An 18,805-nucleotide genomic window follows, 5' to 3' on the forward strand; every position below is an offset into this window, starting at 1 on the left:
AAGAATTAAAATTCCATTTCATCCATAGGATTTCCCTTTTGGATATTACACATGATAAATTTTTCCTATTATTCATATTGTCAAATACATTCAAGTATAATTTTCAAAATATTTAACTTTTAAGATCAATGTCCTAAAGAGAGTGGTAAATGGTAAGGAACAGCTAATTACATAATATAGCTGCATAATAACAGATTTTAAATTTTCCATAGGAAAAACCAAACTGAGATAATAAGAGAGTCTCATAACATTAACAGAAGAGAACCAGCTGTCTAATTTTCACGTGAAATGGATTGCCTAAAAGTTCTCTTTCTCAACAAAAACATCTTAAACTCTCTTTGGGAACTTAGTTTTATCAAGCCTTTGTCTTTTTTCCTTGTGGTATTGTTTTAAGAGAATTTTAAGAGTCTAAAACAATGGAAGTCTCCAGAGTCAATCTCTAAGTCACTCCCTAATTATCAGGAATATACTTTCAGATCTCCCAACCATACAGAGAGCAGTGGGATAGGAAGATGTATTGTTATTACATCCAAGAAATAGAGAAGGGAGAATGTTGAAGAAGTCATTCTGAAAACAAGCAATTACTTTCTCAATCACTGAGGTAGAGAAAAGATGTTCTCCTTCCTTTCTCAAGAAGATTAGTACCTCATGATTTAGACATAAAAGGTGACACCATATGCAAACTAGGGAAGTATTATATATTTTACCTGCCAGGTGGATAAGGAAAGAATTTATGATCAAACAAAAGAAAGAGAACATTATGGGATGTAAAATAAATAATCTTGATTATATTAAATTAAAAAGGTTTTGCATCAACAAAATCAATACAGCCAAGATTAAAAGGAAAGCAGAGAGCTGGGGAAAAAATTTTTTTTTTACAGTCAGTGTCTTAGATAAAGGCCTTATTTCTTATATGAGAACTGGATCAAGTTTGTAAGAATACAAATCATTTCACAATTGATAAATGATTCAAGTCTAGGAAGAGACAGATTTCAAAAGAAGAAATAAAAACTATCTATATTCACATGAAAAATGCTCTAGTTCACTATTGATTAAAGAAATATAAATTAAAATAACTCTAAGGTACTACCCCATATCTATCAGACTACCAAATATGAGAGAAAAAATAGATAAATACTGAAGAGGATATAAGAAACTAATGCACTTTTGGCAAAATTGTGAAGTGATCTAACTATTCTGTAAATCAAATTGGAATTATTTCCAAAAGACTATAAAATGTGTATACCAGTAATACCAGTACTAGATCTGTATCCCAAAAAAAATTTTTTAAAGGACCTATTTGTACAAATATTTTTATAGTAGTTCCTTTTGTGGTAAGAAAATTATTAGAAAGTAAGAGGCTGCCCATTAACTAGGGTATGGTTGAACAAAGTGTGGTATGTAGTTGTAATGGAATACTACTATGCTATAAGAAATGATGAGAAGGATGCTTCCAGAAAAAACTGGAAAAACTTACATCAACTGATGAAAAATGAAGTGAACAGAACTAGGAGAATATTGTATGCAGTAAAAGCAATAGTGTACAATGATCAACTGTTAATGACTTAACTCAGCAATACAATAATTCCAAATAATTCCAAAGAACTCATGATGAAAAATGCTATCCAATAGAACTGATGGAGTCTGAATTCAGATCAAAGCATGCTGTTTTTTCACTTTATTTTTTCCAGGCTTTGTTTTCTTTCAGAAAATGACTAACATGGAAATATATTTTGCAAAACTGCATACGTATAACTTATATCATATTGTTTGCTACCTCAAGGTGAAGGAGTTTGGAATTCAAATTAAAAAAAAAGATTAAAAATGTTTGTACATGTTAATTGGGGGAAAATAAAGTGTTTTAAAAAAAGAAGTTTTGTATCTAATCTAGTCTTCCTGTCACCACAACACCCATCTTTCTACTGCTAAGAAAACTCAACATACACACTGATACTCCCTTAAAATTGATAATCACCTAATTCCTCAGTGTTCTCAATTCTCATCACTTACTTCTTTGTTCTACCTGGGCTACTCTCATGGATGACCATTATCAAAGTCTGGAAATTAATTTATTTATCTATAACTCATCTTGTCCTGGGCCTTCACCAGTCATTTTGATTCTTGTTTTGTTATTAGATTCCAATAACTAGACAAAAAATTGAAGGTGATGACTTTGAGTGGCTCTGTCTCATTTAAATCTAATTCACACAAAAGTCAAGACATTACCCTTGTGATGTGATTGGTCCTCTTCGGGAATGAAGAACTACCTATCCTGTAATTCCATCTCTTTATTGTTACTAAGACCTGTAGTCTCTATCCCTTAATTCTCTCTCAAACCATTGCCCCAACTCTGGCTTCACTGTTTTAACCAAAACTGAATTAAGTTTGAGGTTGCATTGTCCTTTAACTTGTAAATCCCTACTCCCCTAGCTCTATATTACTCAGGTCTTGACAAACCAGCAATAAATTATGCTCATGATCTGCTTCTTCCTCTCTTATTCAATAGCCTGCTGATTAGAATTGAAGGATGTAATGATGCTGAATGAATGGAAGTTGCCTTAGCTTATCTCAAATAAGCCTTCATTTTGCTGAGATAATCCTTTTGTTTCTCTGTTTCATTCTTTTTAGTAATTATTCCAAACTTCTCCAGGGGATTGTGAATTCCTTAAGAACAGGGACTAGTTTTTACCTTTCTTTGTATTACAAGGATGTAGCACAGTACCTGGCATGGAACAGGGGCTTAAGAAATGTTTGTTGATTTGATTTCTCAATCTTCTTACTCCATCTCCTCCCCTTCTCCCATATCTACTCTCTCAGCAGAAAGCAATGCTTTTTGTAATTTACAAAGAAAATAAGAGACTATTTTGTGAGTACTCTTTTATACTCTATATGCCAAAATCCCCCTTCTACCATCCTTCATTCTCGCCATAAAGAGTTAGACTAGTTGATTCAATTCTCTGCCTTCACTCATACCTTAAACTCACTCCTGGTTCTCTCAATAATTCTCAAACTCCTTACATCTTACTGGCTTATTCCCTGATATATTCCATGGGAGAAAAACCTTTCTGATTTTAGTAATCCTCAAGCTATTGTCCTATTCCTCTCCTCTTTCAGAACTAGGAAGGGAGAAAAGAGGGAAGAAAAAAAAATGCATCTTTGTTATATGTTTAAAAGGAATAGCAAGTTGTATGTCACAGATTTGCAGTTTGTTGTGCAATCAATCATCTTTTTTTTTTTTTAAATACTGTTAAGGAAGTACTTATTTTATTCTACAAATTAAAAAAAACCCCACTAAACTCCTAATAAAAGTTGTTCATTCCTGTTGCCTCTATTTGCACTCACTTTTAAACACTTTTGTGACCTACCTTCCAACCTCATTATTCAACTAAAATTACTCTTTCCAAAGTTACCAGAAAACTCTTACTTCCCAAATTAATGGTCTTTTCAAATCTCATTCTTTTTTGATCTCTGTGAAAAATCAAAGATTGATGACAACCTTCTTGTTCTGGAAACTTTCCACTCTGGGTTTTCATGACACCTCTTTAGTTACCTTCTTACCTGCTTGAATGCTTCTTTTCAGTTACCTTTGCTAAATCAGCAGGTCTATCATGCTCCTTAATAGTAAATGTGTCCCAAGTTTCTGTCCTAGACCCTCTTCTCTTTTGTTCCCATGCTTTCTCTTGATAACATCATTAGCTCCCAAGAGTTTAATTACCCAACTCTAGATTCAGACTGATAACTACCTAAGGGATATATCTAAATATATTTTACCTTAATACCTCAAACTCAACATGTATGAAACAGAACTTGTGTTCTCCTTCCTCCCCAAAGCTACCCAGTTTCCAAGCTTCCTTAATTCTATTGAGGGCAGCCACACCTTTTCACTCACCCATACACATATTCTCAGTCTTCTTCCACTCCTCACTCATCACCATTTATTAAACAATTACTATGTACCAGGCATGTGCTGGAAACCTCTCCACCAAATCAAATCAAATTATTTCTCTTAAGGAATAATTCTCTCACAGAAAACAACACAATTATACAGAGAGAGAGACAGAAACATACACACACACGCATGCACACAATGTAATTGTATGGTAGAAACACTAGCAGCTAGGAGGATCATGAAAAGCTCCATAGAAATGGTATGTGAGATGACTTTTTAAGAAACTAGTGATTCTAAGAGATGAAGATAAGAAGGAATTCTAGCCTGGGTGTGAAGGACAGTTAGTATAAAGAAGAGGAACAATAAGAATGTTAATTTGTCTGTATATTGAGTTTATAAAGGGAAATAATGTATAATAAAACTGCAAAATTAATTACATGAAAGTTAAAAAAGGCTTCAAATGCCAGAGGAGTTCATATTTAATAAGACATAAAAGATAGTAAGAAATCACCAATTTGCTATTAGTGAATTCAAGTCACCTGGCTCAGAAGAATTACATCCTTGGGTTTTAAAAGAACTAACAGATATGAATGCTGAGCCATTGCCATGTTGTTTGTCCTTTGTTCTTGAGGAGGACTATGACTGGGAGATGATGTCATGACATGCTAATGGATTGGATTTAAGTGAGTGAGGGCTATAAAAAGTCATTAGTCTCATTTCCCCCTCCAGAGTCATCTGGGTCCAGTGACAAGATATAGATCAGGATAACTGGAATGGCCCTGTATACAGTGGGAGACACTGGCCTTTTTCAGATAGGGCCTTTAATAGGTCTCAGTTTTATTGAGGCAACTACCCATTCAGTGATTAAGACTAGGTAAAAAATGAGGCAGAAGAAGAGGAATACCATCCTTTGCCTGACTTGCCAGAAGTTGTACACCTTGAAGGAAACAGTGAAGAGCCAAAGCTCTTTGCAAAGAAGGTAAGGGTGTTTTATCTGAAGAATGGAGATTCAGGGGGAATATCCTAGATGTCTTCAAAAATTTAATGGACTATCATCAGGCAGTGATTTATCTCATTCTGTAGGGTCTCAGAGGGCTAAATGAGTAGAATTTGCAAAAAGCACGATTTAGGTTTGATGTCAGTAAAAAAAAAAAAAAAAAAAAAAAAAAAAAAGAAAAAAGAAAACACCACCTTTTTATGAATCAGTTATTGAAATGTGGTTCAGAATGTTCCTCATGCCTGGGCTAGAATTCCTTCTTATCTCTATCTCTTAGAATCACTAGTTTCTTCAAAAGTCATTTTAGTAATTCAGAGATTCACCGAGAGCTTCAAGCAATAATGAGCTATGTTATAGAGGCAGTTCCTTTTTAATAGGATACATCCTAACCCTTAAATTCTGTGATCTCCAATGAGCTGTTGAAAGCTACTGAGTAGGTAATAATTATCCCTTAAGAAAATCCCTTTGGCAATGGTGTGGAAGATTGGCTGGAAGACAGGAGAGCCCTGAGGCAGGGAGACCAATCAGGAGGCTTTTGCATATTTCTGGAAGACATGATGTAGCCCTGGTCTCAAGTGTTAGTTTTGTGAGTAGGAGGGAATGAAAGAGATAATGTAGAAACAGAAATGATAAAACTTAGCTATTAGATATGTGGGGTAAGAGAGAATGAAGAGGCAAGGATAATAAAACATTAGCAAATAATCATACACAATGGCTACGACAGATATATAACAGGCATGAAAATTTGGTTCAACATAAGAAATACTAAGTATAATCATGTTAATTATATAAATAATAAAAACTCTGTGATTATACTAACAGATGCTAAAAGGCTTCTTATAAAACCCAACACACATTTCTATTTTTTTTAAGTGCAGAAATAAACAATTCTTTCTTAATTGGGTATGGTAAAACATACCTGTAATCCCTGTTATTGGGGAGGTTGGTGCTGGGGGATTGATTGAGCTTGAGTGTTTTAAGATTCAATAGGGCTAAAGTATTTGAGGTGTTGCTCTAAATCAGCAGAAGAGATAGGGGATCAAGCTGCCTATGAGGGACAAACTGATCTGAGTTAAAATTGAATAATATGTTCATTATGAGTAGCAATACGATCAGGACTGCAAATGGCCCTTGCATTGCCAGCCTAGGTGAGAGAGGGACATTAATCTCAAAACAAACATAAACATAAATAGAGAAACAAATCCAAGAGTAACAGTGGAAATGGAGGACAGTGAAAGACCTTTCTCATAAGATAGGATAGGACAATGGATGCCCACTATCACCAACACTGTTCAATATAGTGCTAGAATTGCTAGCTACAGCAATAAGACAAAGAGAAATTGAGGGAATAAGTGTATCTAAAGAGGAAACAAAATTATTACTTTTTGAAGATTATATATGGAGAACCCTCGGGAGTTAATTAGAAATCAAATAAAATCATAAATAACTGCAGCAAAGTTGCAAGATAAATCATCAGCATTCTGAAATATAACCAACAAAATTCCACTTAAAATAAGAAAATAAATTACACTCATGAGTTTATCTTCCAAGATTCACTCAGGGACTGAATATAATAATAAATCATTTTTTTGGCAGAAAATAATAGACCTTAATATTTGGAGAAACAATAGTTCATGAGTATGTTGAGCAAATGGAATATACATGACAATACTACCTAAATTAATTTATTTACCAAGAAATCTCCCCCATCCCAATATGGTAAATTCATATGTAGGAATATAAAGTCAAGAGGAAAAAATGTGGCAAGGAAAGGTATTATCTTTACTATACCAATATTAGATCTCAAAAGCAGTTATCATTAAGGTGATTTTGGCACTGGTTAAGAAACAGAAAGGCTATTCATAACGAAATATATACAGTGAGAGAGATATCACTAGATACCAGTTTATGTGAAGAGAATTTTATTGTTTTTGTGGATTTACTAGGATGACGTAAGTCAAAGCAGCGATCAAAAAAAGAAATCTAATGGGCAATATTAATGTCTAAATTAAGGGAGGTTACACTTTCATTGAATCCTGCCCTATTATGATCATAAATATTATGATCAATTCTGGATATCAAACCTTACACATATACTGACAAACTGAAACATTCAGAAGAGAGTCTCTAGAATGGTGAGAAGTCTACAGCCTATGGATAGAACTAGGTCTATTTAGTTGGAGAAAAGATGATTAAGCAGGATACTACAGTTGTCTTCAAATATCTGAAGGTTTGTCACAAAGAAAATTTGTCATCCTTGGCCTCAAATAACAGAATTCAGAAAGGGCATGGGGGGAGGGGGAAAGGATAAACTACAGAAAATAAAACTTTGCAACAATATAAGAAAAAAGCTTTCCAATGATTAGAGCTAAGCACACTCCCCTCACTCCCACCTCCCCCCCCCCAAAAAAAAATAGACTGGCAGAAGAGAATTGGACAGTTAAGAATCAGGAATTCCTAAGGATGTTCTTTTGTCAGAATTGTTATATTATTCAGGAGATTCACATTTATTGGGCTTAGAAAACTTTTAAGACACCTTCCAACTCTGAGATTTAGTATGATAAAGAATTTCTTCAATCTTTATCAAGGTGCTAAAAAATGAACTATCTTAAAGTAGGTGGAGAGTGGAATAAGAGAGAGAATCAAACTGACATATTAAGAACTGGATAATCCAGAATAGACTGGAGAAGAAACTATACAAAGTTTAAAACCCATCTCTCTACTGAATGCCAACAATTCAGGTCCACGTGACTGAGAAACAGGTCTTTCCAAAGACTAATCCTTTAAAAGATCACATGAGCTATCTGAAGTAAATACTTTACATGTTCTGACACATCAACAGAGGTTTATTTTCAAAATTTAGAGGCAGTTCAAATTATGGGAATGAGCAATGGTTGGAAATAAGCTTTTAAAATATGTCAGTTTTTCTTGCCTTTAGTTTCTTTGTCAGTAAAATGAAGAAGTTGAAATGAATGATTTCTAGAATTCTTTTTGGGCTTGAAAGTTCTATAACACTTCACAGCAGTTCCTAAGAACCAAAGATGTCTATTTTGAAAATTATCTAGTATATTATTTAATAATTTAAGAAGCTTTTACATAGTAGTATTTAAAATGTAATATGTACCATCAAACATTCATCTGCCTAATTTTAATACACATAAAAAGCATTTATGAAAATTTCTCTTGATAAGAATCAAGTGAACAAATTTTATGTAATCTTTCCCTATTTTGAACTTTAGCTAAAATCTTTAGCAAATTAAGTCTTTATTTACACAAAGTACAGAAAATATCACAAAAAAGAGCAAGACAGAACAAAATTAATACATTACTCAATTATAAACCCCCAAAGTGTGATTCATATCAAATTCCAACTTTAAAATACTAAGTAAATGTGATTTGAATAAATGTAAAAATTTCCATATAACAATGATGGAATGATTAAAGATGTAGTATCCCAACTAAAAAGCCAACTAAGGATATTTAATTTGGACATAAAAATACATTCTAGAAAGACAGATCTGATTTTTTAAAAATAGAAATAGTTTTGTATAAATTGTTTCTAGAATCACAAACTTGTCAATTTTTAACTGACAATAAAAGAAGAAATTCATTGAAGCATTTAAAAAATAAAAAGAAGAGAAAGCAAGAAAGAAATCAACTTGACAAACAAATCAGTTTTTAAGTTACATGCTGGATTTATTAAATGTTTCTAAAGAAAGACAAGCCATATAAAATAGATTTACAGTTTCATGTACAAATCTCTTTCTAAATGCTCATTTATATTGTGTTTATTAATTTCAAAATTAGTTACAAATAAAAAATAAAAGTGACTTCTTCCTCCCCCTTTTTTTTTTGGCATGGAGACATGGGGAATTTTTAGCTGTCATCAGGTGGGGAACCATGGGAACTCCCTTCATTGCAGATAGTGAACTTTTCTGCAATCTAATCTTAAGAACAGCCTGAGATACTGAGAGGATTGATCACATTACTAGTATATTTTAGAGGCAGGACTTAAGCCCAGGTTTTCCTGATTCCAAGGCCAATTAATTCTCTACCAACTATGCCTTACTATGCTATTATTTCTATTATAAGAGGCTCCCTTGTTTTTCCATATGTCATTTGTAATATCAAAAAATATGCCTCAGATCTCCAAGTTATGCCATTTGGAATGGATAAAATTCATCAAAGAAGATGACATAGGTTACTTCTCCTGTATGATATATGGTAGTAGACCACTTTCAGTGCCTATTAACATAGTGACTTCTAAAGAAGTATGTGAGGCAGAAAGGGCTAAAGAAGGAGGACTAGAGCTGAATAAAAGGGAGAACAAAAGCATGAAGCTGTTTTGAAAGGATATAAGTTTATAAAGAAAACCCAAGATCAAATGTAGACAGAAGTGTGGAAGAATTTGAGAAAAAATTGGAGAACTACTCAAACAGAAGGAAGGAAAAAAGCTCAGTATGAATAAGGAAAGGGACTGAGAAAAGCCTGGAGAGAAAAAGACCAAAGGAGGAGAATAAATTTGGAAGGGCAGGGCCAGTAAGAAAAGTGAAGAAATAAAAACTGGCTTTAGGAAGTGACAAAAGAGTGTAAAGGTGTAAAAAGGTGATGAAAGGATATAATCATGTTGTTTGTTGTTCTCTGTCCTTATCCCATTCTTATTTTTTTGCCCAATCTTATGGTCATACTGTTTTAAGGGCTAATAAACTGCCCTTAATAGTAAAGCAGTGCCCTCGTTCCATGAATTACTTTGTATATATTTTATATTTAATTTTAATTTTTGATATTTTTTACCTCAAAAGTTAAGCTCCCAGAGGGCAGGATTTTTACTTTCTGATGGATATGAGACCCTTGAAAAATTCTTCAACTTAAATGCATTTGCAAGACATATATACTGTTGTCAATCTTCATTAGGTTCACTTTTAGACAGAAGCTTGTCATTCTTACATTTTAAGTTAAGATCCATAAATCCAAATCAAGGTCAAGGTTGATAGAGGTTGGTGGAGTCCTGAGGTCTAAACTCCAAACCTTAATCTAGGTCAATTCTTTCCTATGATCCATTACAATACTGAGCATAATTTAAACCGTCAAATGGTAGAGTAGAATTTTGGGCTCCAGATTATGGTTCTGTGTAAAGGGAGAATGGTGGCAGAGAGGTGGAGTCACAGGCAAAATAAGGAGAAGTAAAGAAGTAAAAAGGAAAAGGAAGTCTGAAGTATTCACTCTCCAATCCTTAGTGAGGTGAACTCTGCTTCACTCCAGTGTTGAGTAAATTATCTCCTTCTACTTCTACTCAGGGGAGTTCATGAAATTTAAAGTGCAAAATATGGAGGAAGGAACAAACTGCCTTGGTATGGCCACAAACCTAAATACCATAGCAAGTAATTATAAAGTAGAAAGAATAACAGTTGAGGCACTCTGAAGTTCACAAAACTCAATAAAGGAGCAAGCTATAAAACTATAACTTCAAACATTTTAACAAATATGCACAGAGAAAAGGCAATAAGCAAAATGAATCAGAGGTTCAAAGAGGCAAATCTGAACAAATAGTTATTGATGAAACTAACATGGGAAAACCCATGACTAGAGTATGGTTTTAGATCAGTATATCTTATATTAAAAAAAAAACAAACCATCACCCAACTGGATGAGTAAAAAAATTTCTCAATATTAGCATATTAAGAATGTATACCAATAAGAGGAAACCCATGAATCAGAGTGTGGAATTCATTTGGCTGAAGACCAATGGAGAGATAAACCCAAGTCATTTTTGTCATTGGAATGTACCAAAGACCATTTTGACAGAAAAAGGAAATGCAGATGTCCCTCGAAATTGTATATAATATTAGCATATAATTTTATAACAACTTTTTTTTTCCAGAAAATAAATGTAGCAGTTATTATTAACCACCAAAGCATCAATTTTTGGAACACCTACAGAGTTTTTTTAAGGGGACAATCTGTAGATGAAGAATCTGAAAACGGATTACAAACCTAGAAGAAAGGGATGATACATCAGTGATGGGGGACTTGAATTATCCAGATAATTGTATATTTTCTCTTCCACTTTTTAAATTAAATTCCTGAGATTGCCACCTACAATCGGTGTCTCCATTTCTCTAACTCTCCTAAGCCATTTGTAATCTAGCTTCCAACTTCATCATTTAATTGAAACTTCCCTTTTCAACATTAACAATGAAGTTTTAGCCAAATATAACAATCTTTTCTCAGGCCTAAAATGTTTGATCTTGGAAACAATGGACACTGCTGAACGTATAACCTCTCATTTATTTATCTGTTATCTACTTTGTTAAAACGGAGGATTTTGTGGGGATGTGGACAGTTTGTGGAGAATGACAATGATGGTGAAAGAAAGTTAAGAAAACTTTTCATCATTAAGGGGGAAAATATAAATTTGGTTTATTTATTCAAAACACAATAAATAGTATGATTCTATCAGTGGATATAGACAACTAAAAATTAGTAAGTATTCATTCTACTGGCTTCAGTTATGAGTTCTTGTGTTACTTAAAAAATTGGGTGGGAAGAAGGCCATGAAACAAACCAACCAACAAAATTTCTGAGCATCTAACAAAACTGTTTTCACTAGATATGCAATAAAACTGCAGAAAATCTGGTATGGTGAATTGTGATTTGCCTACTTATTCTTAAAAGTTTAGGAATGGTAGAACACTCTGCAATATAAAATCAATAAAAAATACACACAAAAAACACCTTGGACTTGAAAAATATGATTCTTGCTTAGCCACCAACCCTACCTTATTGCCTTGGCTTCTCCTGAAAACAGAAGAAATATATAAAACTCCTTTCCTTGACTACATGATATCTGATGGCATAAAACTCAAATACTTTGAAAAATTAAGAAACACTATGAAATATATTTCTTCTATCTCCATGTTCCAATTAACTCAATAAAAATGGGATTCATCTATAGCATTTTTAAGTATACAAAGCACTTTCCTCTTAACTTTGTAAATCATGTAGAACAAGACTTACTATTCTCATTTTACAAATGAAGAAATTCAGTCTAAATGAAAATAAGTGACCAACCCACGGACAGCAAAGAAAGTCTCAAAATCCTGATTTTCAAATCCACATTCTTTTTAACATTGATACAGTACAGAGAGTACTGGATCTCTGCTCTCTGTACTATACAACATCTCTCCCTCCTTATCCCCCAAAGGAGATGTGCCACTAATGGCTGAGTGATTGGACTCAATTTAGCACCTCTGGTTTAAAACATTCTACTGCCAGAGCAAATCTTTTTAAAGGTTGGACATTCAAAGCACCTTCCCCTGAAATAAGAATCTCTGTTGCACACATAGGTTTTTCAAAAGCACCACACTAAGAGTAGAGCAACAATTCTGATTCTAGTAAGTTAGTCAATACCTCCTGAATGTGTGATTACAATATGAGTGATACAGAAGGAGATGAGAAGGGGAGAGAAAGAAAATTCAAACCATAGCCTCTGACTTCTATAATTTCACAGTAAAAACACAGATGAGTAAATATGAAAAAGTAAGAACAAATCCTTGTACAAATATAAGTTAACATAATATAAATTCTAAAATAAATATTGAGAAAATGGTGAGTAACTTGACCAGGAATCTCATATAGAAAAACTGTCTAGAAGTAATGAGATATGACTGAACAGGGAACATGAATTGGCAGAGAAGAGAAAAGCATCTTGAAGGGAAATTTGAAAAGGCTTCAAAGTGGGCACGTTTCCAGGATATATGCTTTATTTGTCAAATGGTTTAGAGTTTATTTTGAAAGTCAAAGATTAAGATTCTATTTCCACTCTTCTCCAAACACACATACAACTACTAACCTTCTATGTTCATGGCCTCCCTCAGCACTTGGAGCTTCTTCTGTCTTCCTCGTATCCTGTCCAAGGCACTTGATATTGCTGGTGAGGTGGGTAACTCTGGCATAGGTCGATGTGGAACTAATCGCTGAGGACCAAACACATCCAAGGCTAAACTTCCATCTGAGTATCTTGCCTCCTTCTTTCTGGGAGCAGTAGAAACTTGTGCTTTTATTGCCTCAGGGAAACAGTGACGAAGTCTTCCAATTTCTCCAGAGAGCATGTCTTCATTAGCTGGGTTGTCAGAGGAGCAAACCAAGTCTAGTGATGAAGCCCATATCTTCTGTTTATGAAGTATATTGGGGCCAAGTTGACCTTTTCTTTCTAGGCCATTAGTTTTATAGTGATAAAGGGAACTGGGACCTTCTGAATCTTCATATCCAGGATTGTAATCTGAGGAAAGATCTTTGAAATAATCTTCCTCATCTGGCGTGTCTCTGATGGAGAGAAATCCCATAGACTTACTAAGCCCTTTATTGAGAAAGCTCTGCTGAGAGAATGCAGCCTTGGATACACCTAGTACATCAGAAGTAGAGCTTCTCCCTGTAATGATAAGAATCTATCATGTATGTACACATTTTTTTCAGACTGTACATCGACATTAAAATTCTAAGTGACTAAATATTTTTCTTAATATTCTCGAGAAGCAAAATCCAAATAAATTACCAAAGAAATGTTACCCTAGAACATTTGAAGATTATATGCATTTCCTCATTTTTCTTTTCTTTTTTTTTGCTGAAGTAATTGGGGTTAAGTGACTTGCCCAGGGTCACACAGCTAGGAAGTGTTAAGTGTCTGAGATATGATTTGAACTCAGGTCCTCCTGACTTCAGGGCTGGTGCTCTATCCACTGCGCCACCTAACTGCCCCCATTTCCTCCTCATTTTTAATGATAGAAAAATATGTACCAATTCAATCCATTATAATGTCTACTATCCCAGAAATTGCACATTAAATTGTGTAGGTCTTGCTTTACTGTTATCTCTTATGTTTATTACTTCATAAACAATCTTAGTTTAGTTAAGAAAGTCAAATAGACTTTGTTTTTAAAATGCCAGCTTTTTATAAATACATACAATATTGACTCAGTGATGTACAAAATTCTACTTTCTGATTTACTGATATTGTGATGAATGAAGTATAAGTTATAGTGATTAGTCAAAGACTTTATAAACTGTAATATACTGGGAGTATAATTTTCAAACCTTATCTTAAGAACACAAATATGAATTTCTGGCTCTTAATTTTTTTCTCCCACTTAATATTATTTTTTCTCCAACTACATGTAAAGATAGTTTTCAACACAGTGTAAGATTCTGAGTTCCAAATTTTTCTCCCTCACTCTCTTTCCTCCCTCCTCCCCAAGATAGCAAGTAATCTTATATAGGTTATACATGTACATGTTAAACATATTTCCATATTACTCATACTATGAAAGAAGAATCAGAAAAAAAGAGAAAAATCACAAAAAAGAAAAAAAACAACCCCCCAAAGTAGAAATAATATGTTTCAATCTGCATTCTGTTTCCTTAGGTCTTTCTCTGGATGTAGATGGCATTTTCCATCACAAGTCTTTTGGAACTGTCTTGGATCACTGTATTCCTGAGGAAAGCTAAGTCTAGCATAGTTGATCATCAGTGTTGCTCTTACTGTGTGCAATGTTCTCTTGGTTCTGCTTACTTCACTCAACATCATTTCACATAAGTCTTTCTAGCTCTTTCTGATTTTCATTACTGAAAAGATTTTTCTGGCTCTTACTGAAATTGACCCTTGTTTTTTCTCCACAGAAATAATGTTCTAAAGAATAGTTTCCAGGCTAGCCCATAAAATCCTAAAAAGCAGCTAGAAGTAGTATATGAACAATGAAATATACTAAAAATGTTTCTACAAAACTAAAAATTAAATCAATTAAAAAAAGAATGAGATTAATGTGTTATGATTTAATGATAAAGGCCTCATTTCTTTTTTTCTTTATTAAAGCTTTTTATTTTTCAAAACATATTCATGGATAGTTCTTCAACATTAACACTTGCAAAACCTTGTGTTCCAATTCCCCCAACCCCTTCCCTCACCCCTTCCCCTACATGGTAAGTAGTCCAATATATGTTAAACATGGTAGAAATATATGTTAAATCTAATATATGCATACATATTTATACAATTATCTTGCTGCACAAGAAAAATCGAATCAAACCAGAAAAAAAAAGAAACAAAATAAAATGCAAGCAAACAACAACAAAAAGAGTGAAAATGCCATGTTGTGAACCACACTCAATTCCCAGAGTGTTCTCTCTGGGTGAAGATAGCTCTCTTCATCACAAGACCATTGGAACTGGTTTGAATCATCTTATTTTTTTTTATTAAAGCTTTTTATTTATAAAATATATGCATGGTAATTTTTCAACATTGACTCTTGCAAAACTTTCTGTTCCAAATTTTCTCCTCCTTCTCCCTAGATGGCAGGTAGTCCAATACATGTTAAATATGTTAAAATATATTCAATATATGTATACATATTTATACAGTTATCTTGCTGCACAAGAAAAATTGGATGAAGAAGGGGAAAAAAAAACCTGAGAAGGAAAACAAAATACAAGCAAGCATCAACAGAAAACATGAAAATGCTATGTTGTGGTTCACACTCAGTTCCCACAGACTTCTCTCTTGGGGTAGATGGCTCTCTCATCACTGAACAATTGGAACCGGTTTATCTCATTGTTGAAGAGAGCTATGTCTATCAGAATTGATCATTGCACAATCTTCTTGTTGCCATGTACAATGATCTCCTGGTTCTGCTCATTTCCCTTAGCATCAGTTCATGTAAGTCTCTCTGGGCCTCTCTGAAATCATCCCACTGGTCGTTTCTTACAGAACAATAATATTCCATAACATTCATATAGCACAATTTATTCAGCCATTCTCCCAACTGATGGGCATCCATTCAGTTTTCAGTTTTTGGCCACTATAAAAGGGGCTGTAAACTTAAATGTGAGCAGATGCCCATCATCTGGGAAATGGCTGAATAAGTTATGGTATATGAAAATATATTTCTATTCTATAAGTAATGAACAAGCTGATTTTAGAAAGGCCTGGAAAGATTTACATGAACTGATGCCAAATGAAACAAGCAGAACCAGGAATACACTGTACACAGTAACAGCAACTATGAAACACTTAGTTCTTCTCAGCAGTTCAGTGATCCAAGGCAATCCTAAAAATTTTGGATGAAAAATACTGTCTGTATCCAGAAAGAGAACTATGGAGACTGAATGTAAATCCACACTTACAATGTTTACTTTTTTTCCTTTTTCTTCTCTTTTTTTCCTCTTATGGTTTTTCCCTTTTGTTCTCATTTTTTTCTCCAAACATAATTTATAAGGAAATGTTTTTTTTTAAATGAATGTATATGAGCAGAAAAAATAAAACAATAAAAAATGTGACCATTTAGCTTTTCTTGAAGAGTGAGTGAAAACCCACTATGTCCTAGTATGGCCCATTGTACAATTGGTTATCCCTAGCAAGGGATAAAAGGAAAAAGAGAAGGAGGGAAGGATGCAGGCAGAGAGAGAGGAGAAGAGGGAGAGAAACAGGGGGAAGAGAGAATGTGGAAAAAAAGAAAAAGGATTGAAATGGAATTAACTAAGCTATTATTTTTTAAAAAGAAAAGGGGAATACTGTATGCCTATGATCAATCTGAGGAAAAAAAGAAAGAAGACAGACTAGTGGGAATATATATGTGTATATATATATATATATATATATATATATATATATATATATATATATATATATTCAATTATGAAGAATGTAGCAGAAACAGTATTATCTTAGAACTGAAAGACCAGAGTTCAAGTTCCAATCCTTGTTGGTCAAGTGAACCTGGGAAAAGTCAATTATTTCCTCTGTGCCTTTCTCTCTTCACTTGCAAAATACAAGCACAATATTTACACTCTATACTTGACAAAGTTATAAAGAAAATATTTTGCAAGCCTTAAAAGCAGCTGCTACTACTGCTGCTGCTGCTGCTACTACTACTACTATTACTACAACAAGTCAAAAGACCTAGAAGTGAATCCTAGATCTTAAGCATCAATGTGAACATTAATTGATTCTAATGAGGAAGGTTCTAAGTGGCTTTTAATACTAGGTCTCATGACTCTGCTATAGGAATCCTATAGGATTCATTATAGTAGCTCACCTTCAAAGGAACAGCATTCGAAAAGGCAACTGTTAAAAGCTCACAAAGGCAATAGATACGCCAAGAAAAGAAAAGGGAGGTAATTGAATCAAAGTCTCAAGCTCCTGTCATGAATCCCAGAGAAATTGGAAGTTGAAGCTCTGTTATAATTGTTCTGGTGTCCTTAGAGAACTTAAGTGATTGTAAATTCAGAGGTGATAACCAGAATATGACTGGAACCAATGTGGGAATGATGTATCATTTTGACAATGTCAATTTTAGTTTTTTAGATTTCATTCAGGCTCATTGACTAGCCAAAAAAATAATCACAAAGATTTTTCCAAACTATTTTCCTCAAGGCATTTTTCTGTTCCATACAAATCAAACCCTATGCTATCCTCTCTTCTTATTTTAAATTTTAGTTTATTTGAGCAACAAAAATCAGTTTTTTTATCTCTCCTACCTCTTCTGTTGACCTCAGTTGAGAAAGAAAAAAAGAAAATCCCTGATACAAAGATGCACAGTCAAGTAAAACAAATTCTTCCATAGGCCATGAAAAAAAAAATCTCCATGTGTACTCGTCAGTTACTCCACGTTCAGGTTGTGGGCAGCATATTCCATAATGTGTCCTCTGAAATTGGTTTAGTTAGTTCTTTCAAAACTATCTTTAAAACATTGTTTTCTTGATTCAGCCCATTCATTTAAATTTTTTTTTAAATTTACAGATTTGTTTGTTTTTATGTAACAATGATTTATAGATTCCCCTCACTTTTTGAGAGGTCTCTTGCAACAATGTAAAATAATTAAGGAAAACAAATAATAGCGTAACCTAATTTGATAGTGCATGAGACAAGTATTTTATGTGCTTTGATGGGTTGATTCCAAAAAATGATAATCATATTGTGGTTATTTTGAGTGGGATTTCCCTTTCTATGGTTACTTCTTACATTATGTTATTATTATTATTATTATGTAAAAAGGCTATTGATTTTTGAGACTTTATTTTATAGTCTGCAACTTTACTGAAGTTATCTTCTCAATTATATCCTTGTTGATAACTTGGATATTTCAAGTAAACTATTATATAACCAGCAAACAGGGACATATAGTTTTGACTTTACTTAATGGTGTTGTGAGTATTTTCATAACTATAGCATATAGTGGGGGGAGAACAGGTTTATTTGCTTCACTCTCATATTTATTAGAAAATATTATTTTCATTGCATATGATGCTTCCTTTTTTAGAGAGATGCTTTTTATGATATTAAAATGGTCCCACTATATCCACATTTTGTAAGGTCTTTAGCACAAAGGAATACTGCATTTGTCAAAGGTCTTTTCTAAATCTTATAAGATGATCATATGATTTCAGATGTTTGGGGTTTCAAAATTATTAATTATATTATTTTCTTACTATTGAATCAACCTTGCTACCCTGGTAAAAACTTGGACATAAAGAATAATTTCTTGGGTAAACTGCTATATTCTGATATTGACTTCTCATCTATGGCTCATTACCGTATAATATAGTTTATTTGTTTATCCCTTTATATTTTTGAATAGCTTATTTGCTTCATCAGATATTGTGGTCACAATCCCTGATTTTTAAAAATTAACTTGATACACAGTAAATTTTTTGCTATCTCTTCAGTTTTTTTAAAACCATATTTTTGTAAGTATCACATTGTAAGATTTGTTTTCTTATTTGTCACTTTTTGTTTCAATAGTTTATTTAATATATTCACATTTAAAGTTACATGCAGTAGTTTTTTTTCAGAATTTTTAGTTTATGTTTAATTGGATATATTTATTTGTTGTTTTTTAGTTTCTTTAGTTGCATGCTCAATTCATCAA

General features: G+C 33.3%; 1 protein-coding gene across 10 annotated transcripts in view; it reads right to left on the reverse strand.

The window, feature by feature from the left end:
- Nucleotides 1–18,805, reverse strand: part of PTPN13 (protein tyrosine phosphatase non-receptor type 13) — a 206,338-nt gene that overhangs the window by 121,281 nt on the left and 66,252 nt on the right. For 9 of the 10 annotated variants that reach the window (XR_004230157.1, XM_031942068.1, XM_031942074.1 and 6 more), the window contains one exon: nucleotides 12,739–13,317. The exons of the other annotated variant lie outside the window; for it this stretch is intronic. Coding sequence is in view for 8 of the 9 variants with exons in the window: in XM_031942068.1 (XP_031797928.1) it covers nucleotides 12,739–13,317 (579 nt within the window). In the remaining variant the exon portion in view is untranslated. The remainder of the gene's footprint in view (nucleotides 1–12,738; nucleotides 13,318–18,805) is intronic. 10 annotated transcript variants of the gene reach the window in all.

Source organism: Sarcophilus harrisii, chromosome 6 (genome assembly GCF_902635505.1).
Source record: "Sarcophilus harrisii chromosome 6, mSarHar1.11, whole genome shotgun sequence".
In the NCBI taxonomy this organism is placed as follows: Eukaryota; Metazoa; Chordata; class Mammalia; order Dasyuromorphia; family Dasyuridae; genus Sarcophilus; species Sarcophilus harrisii.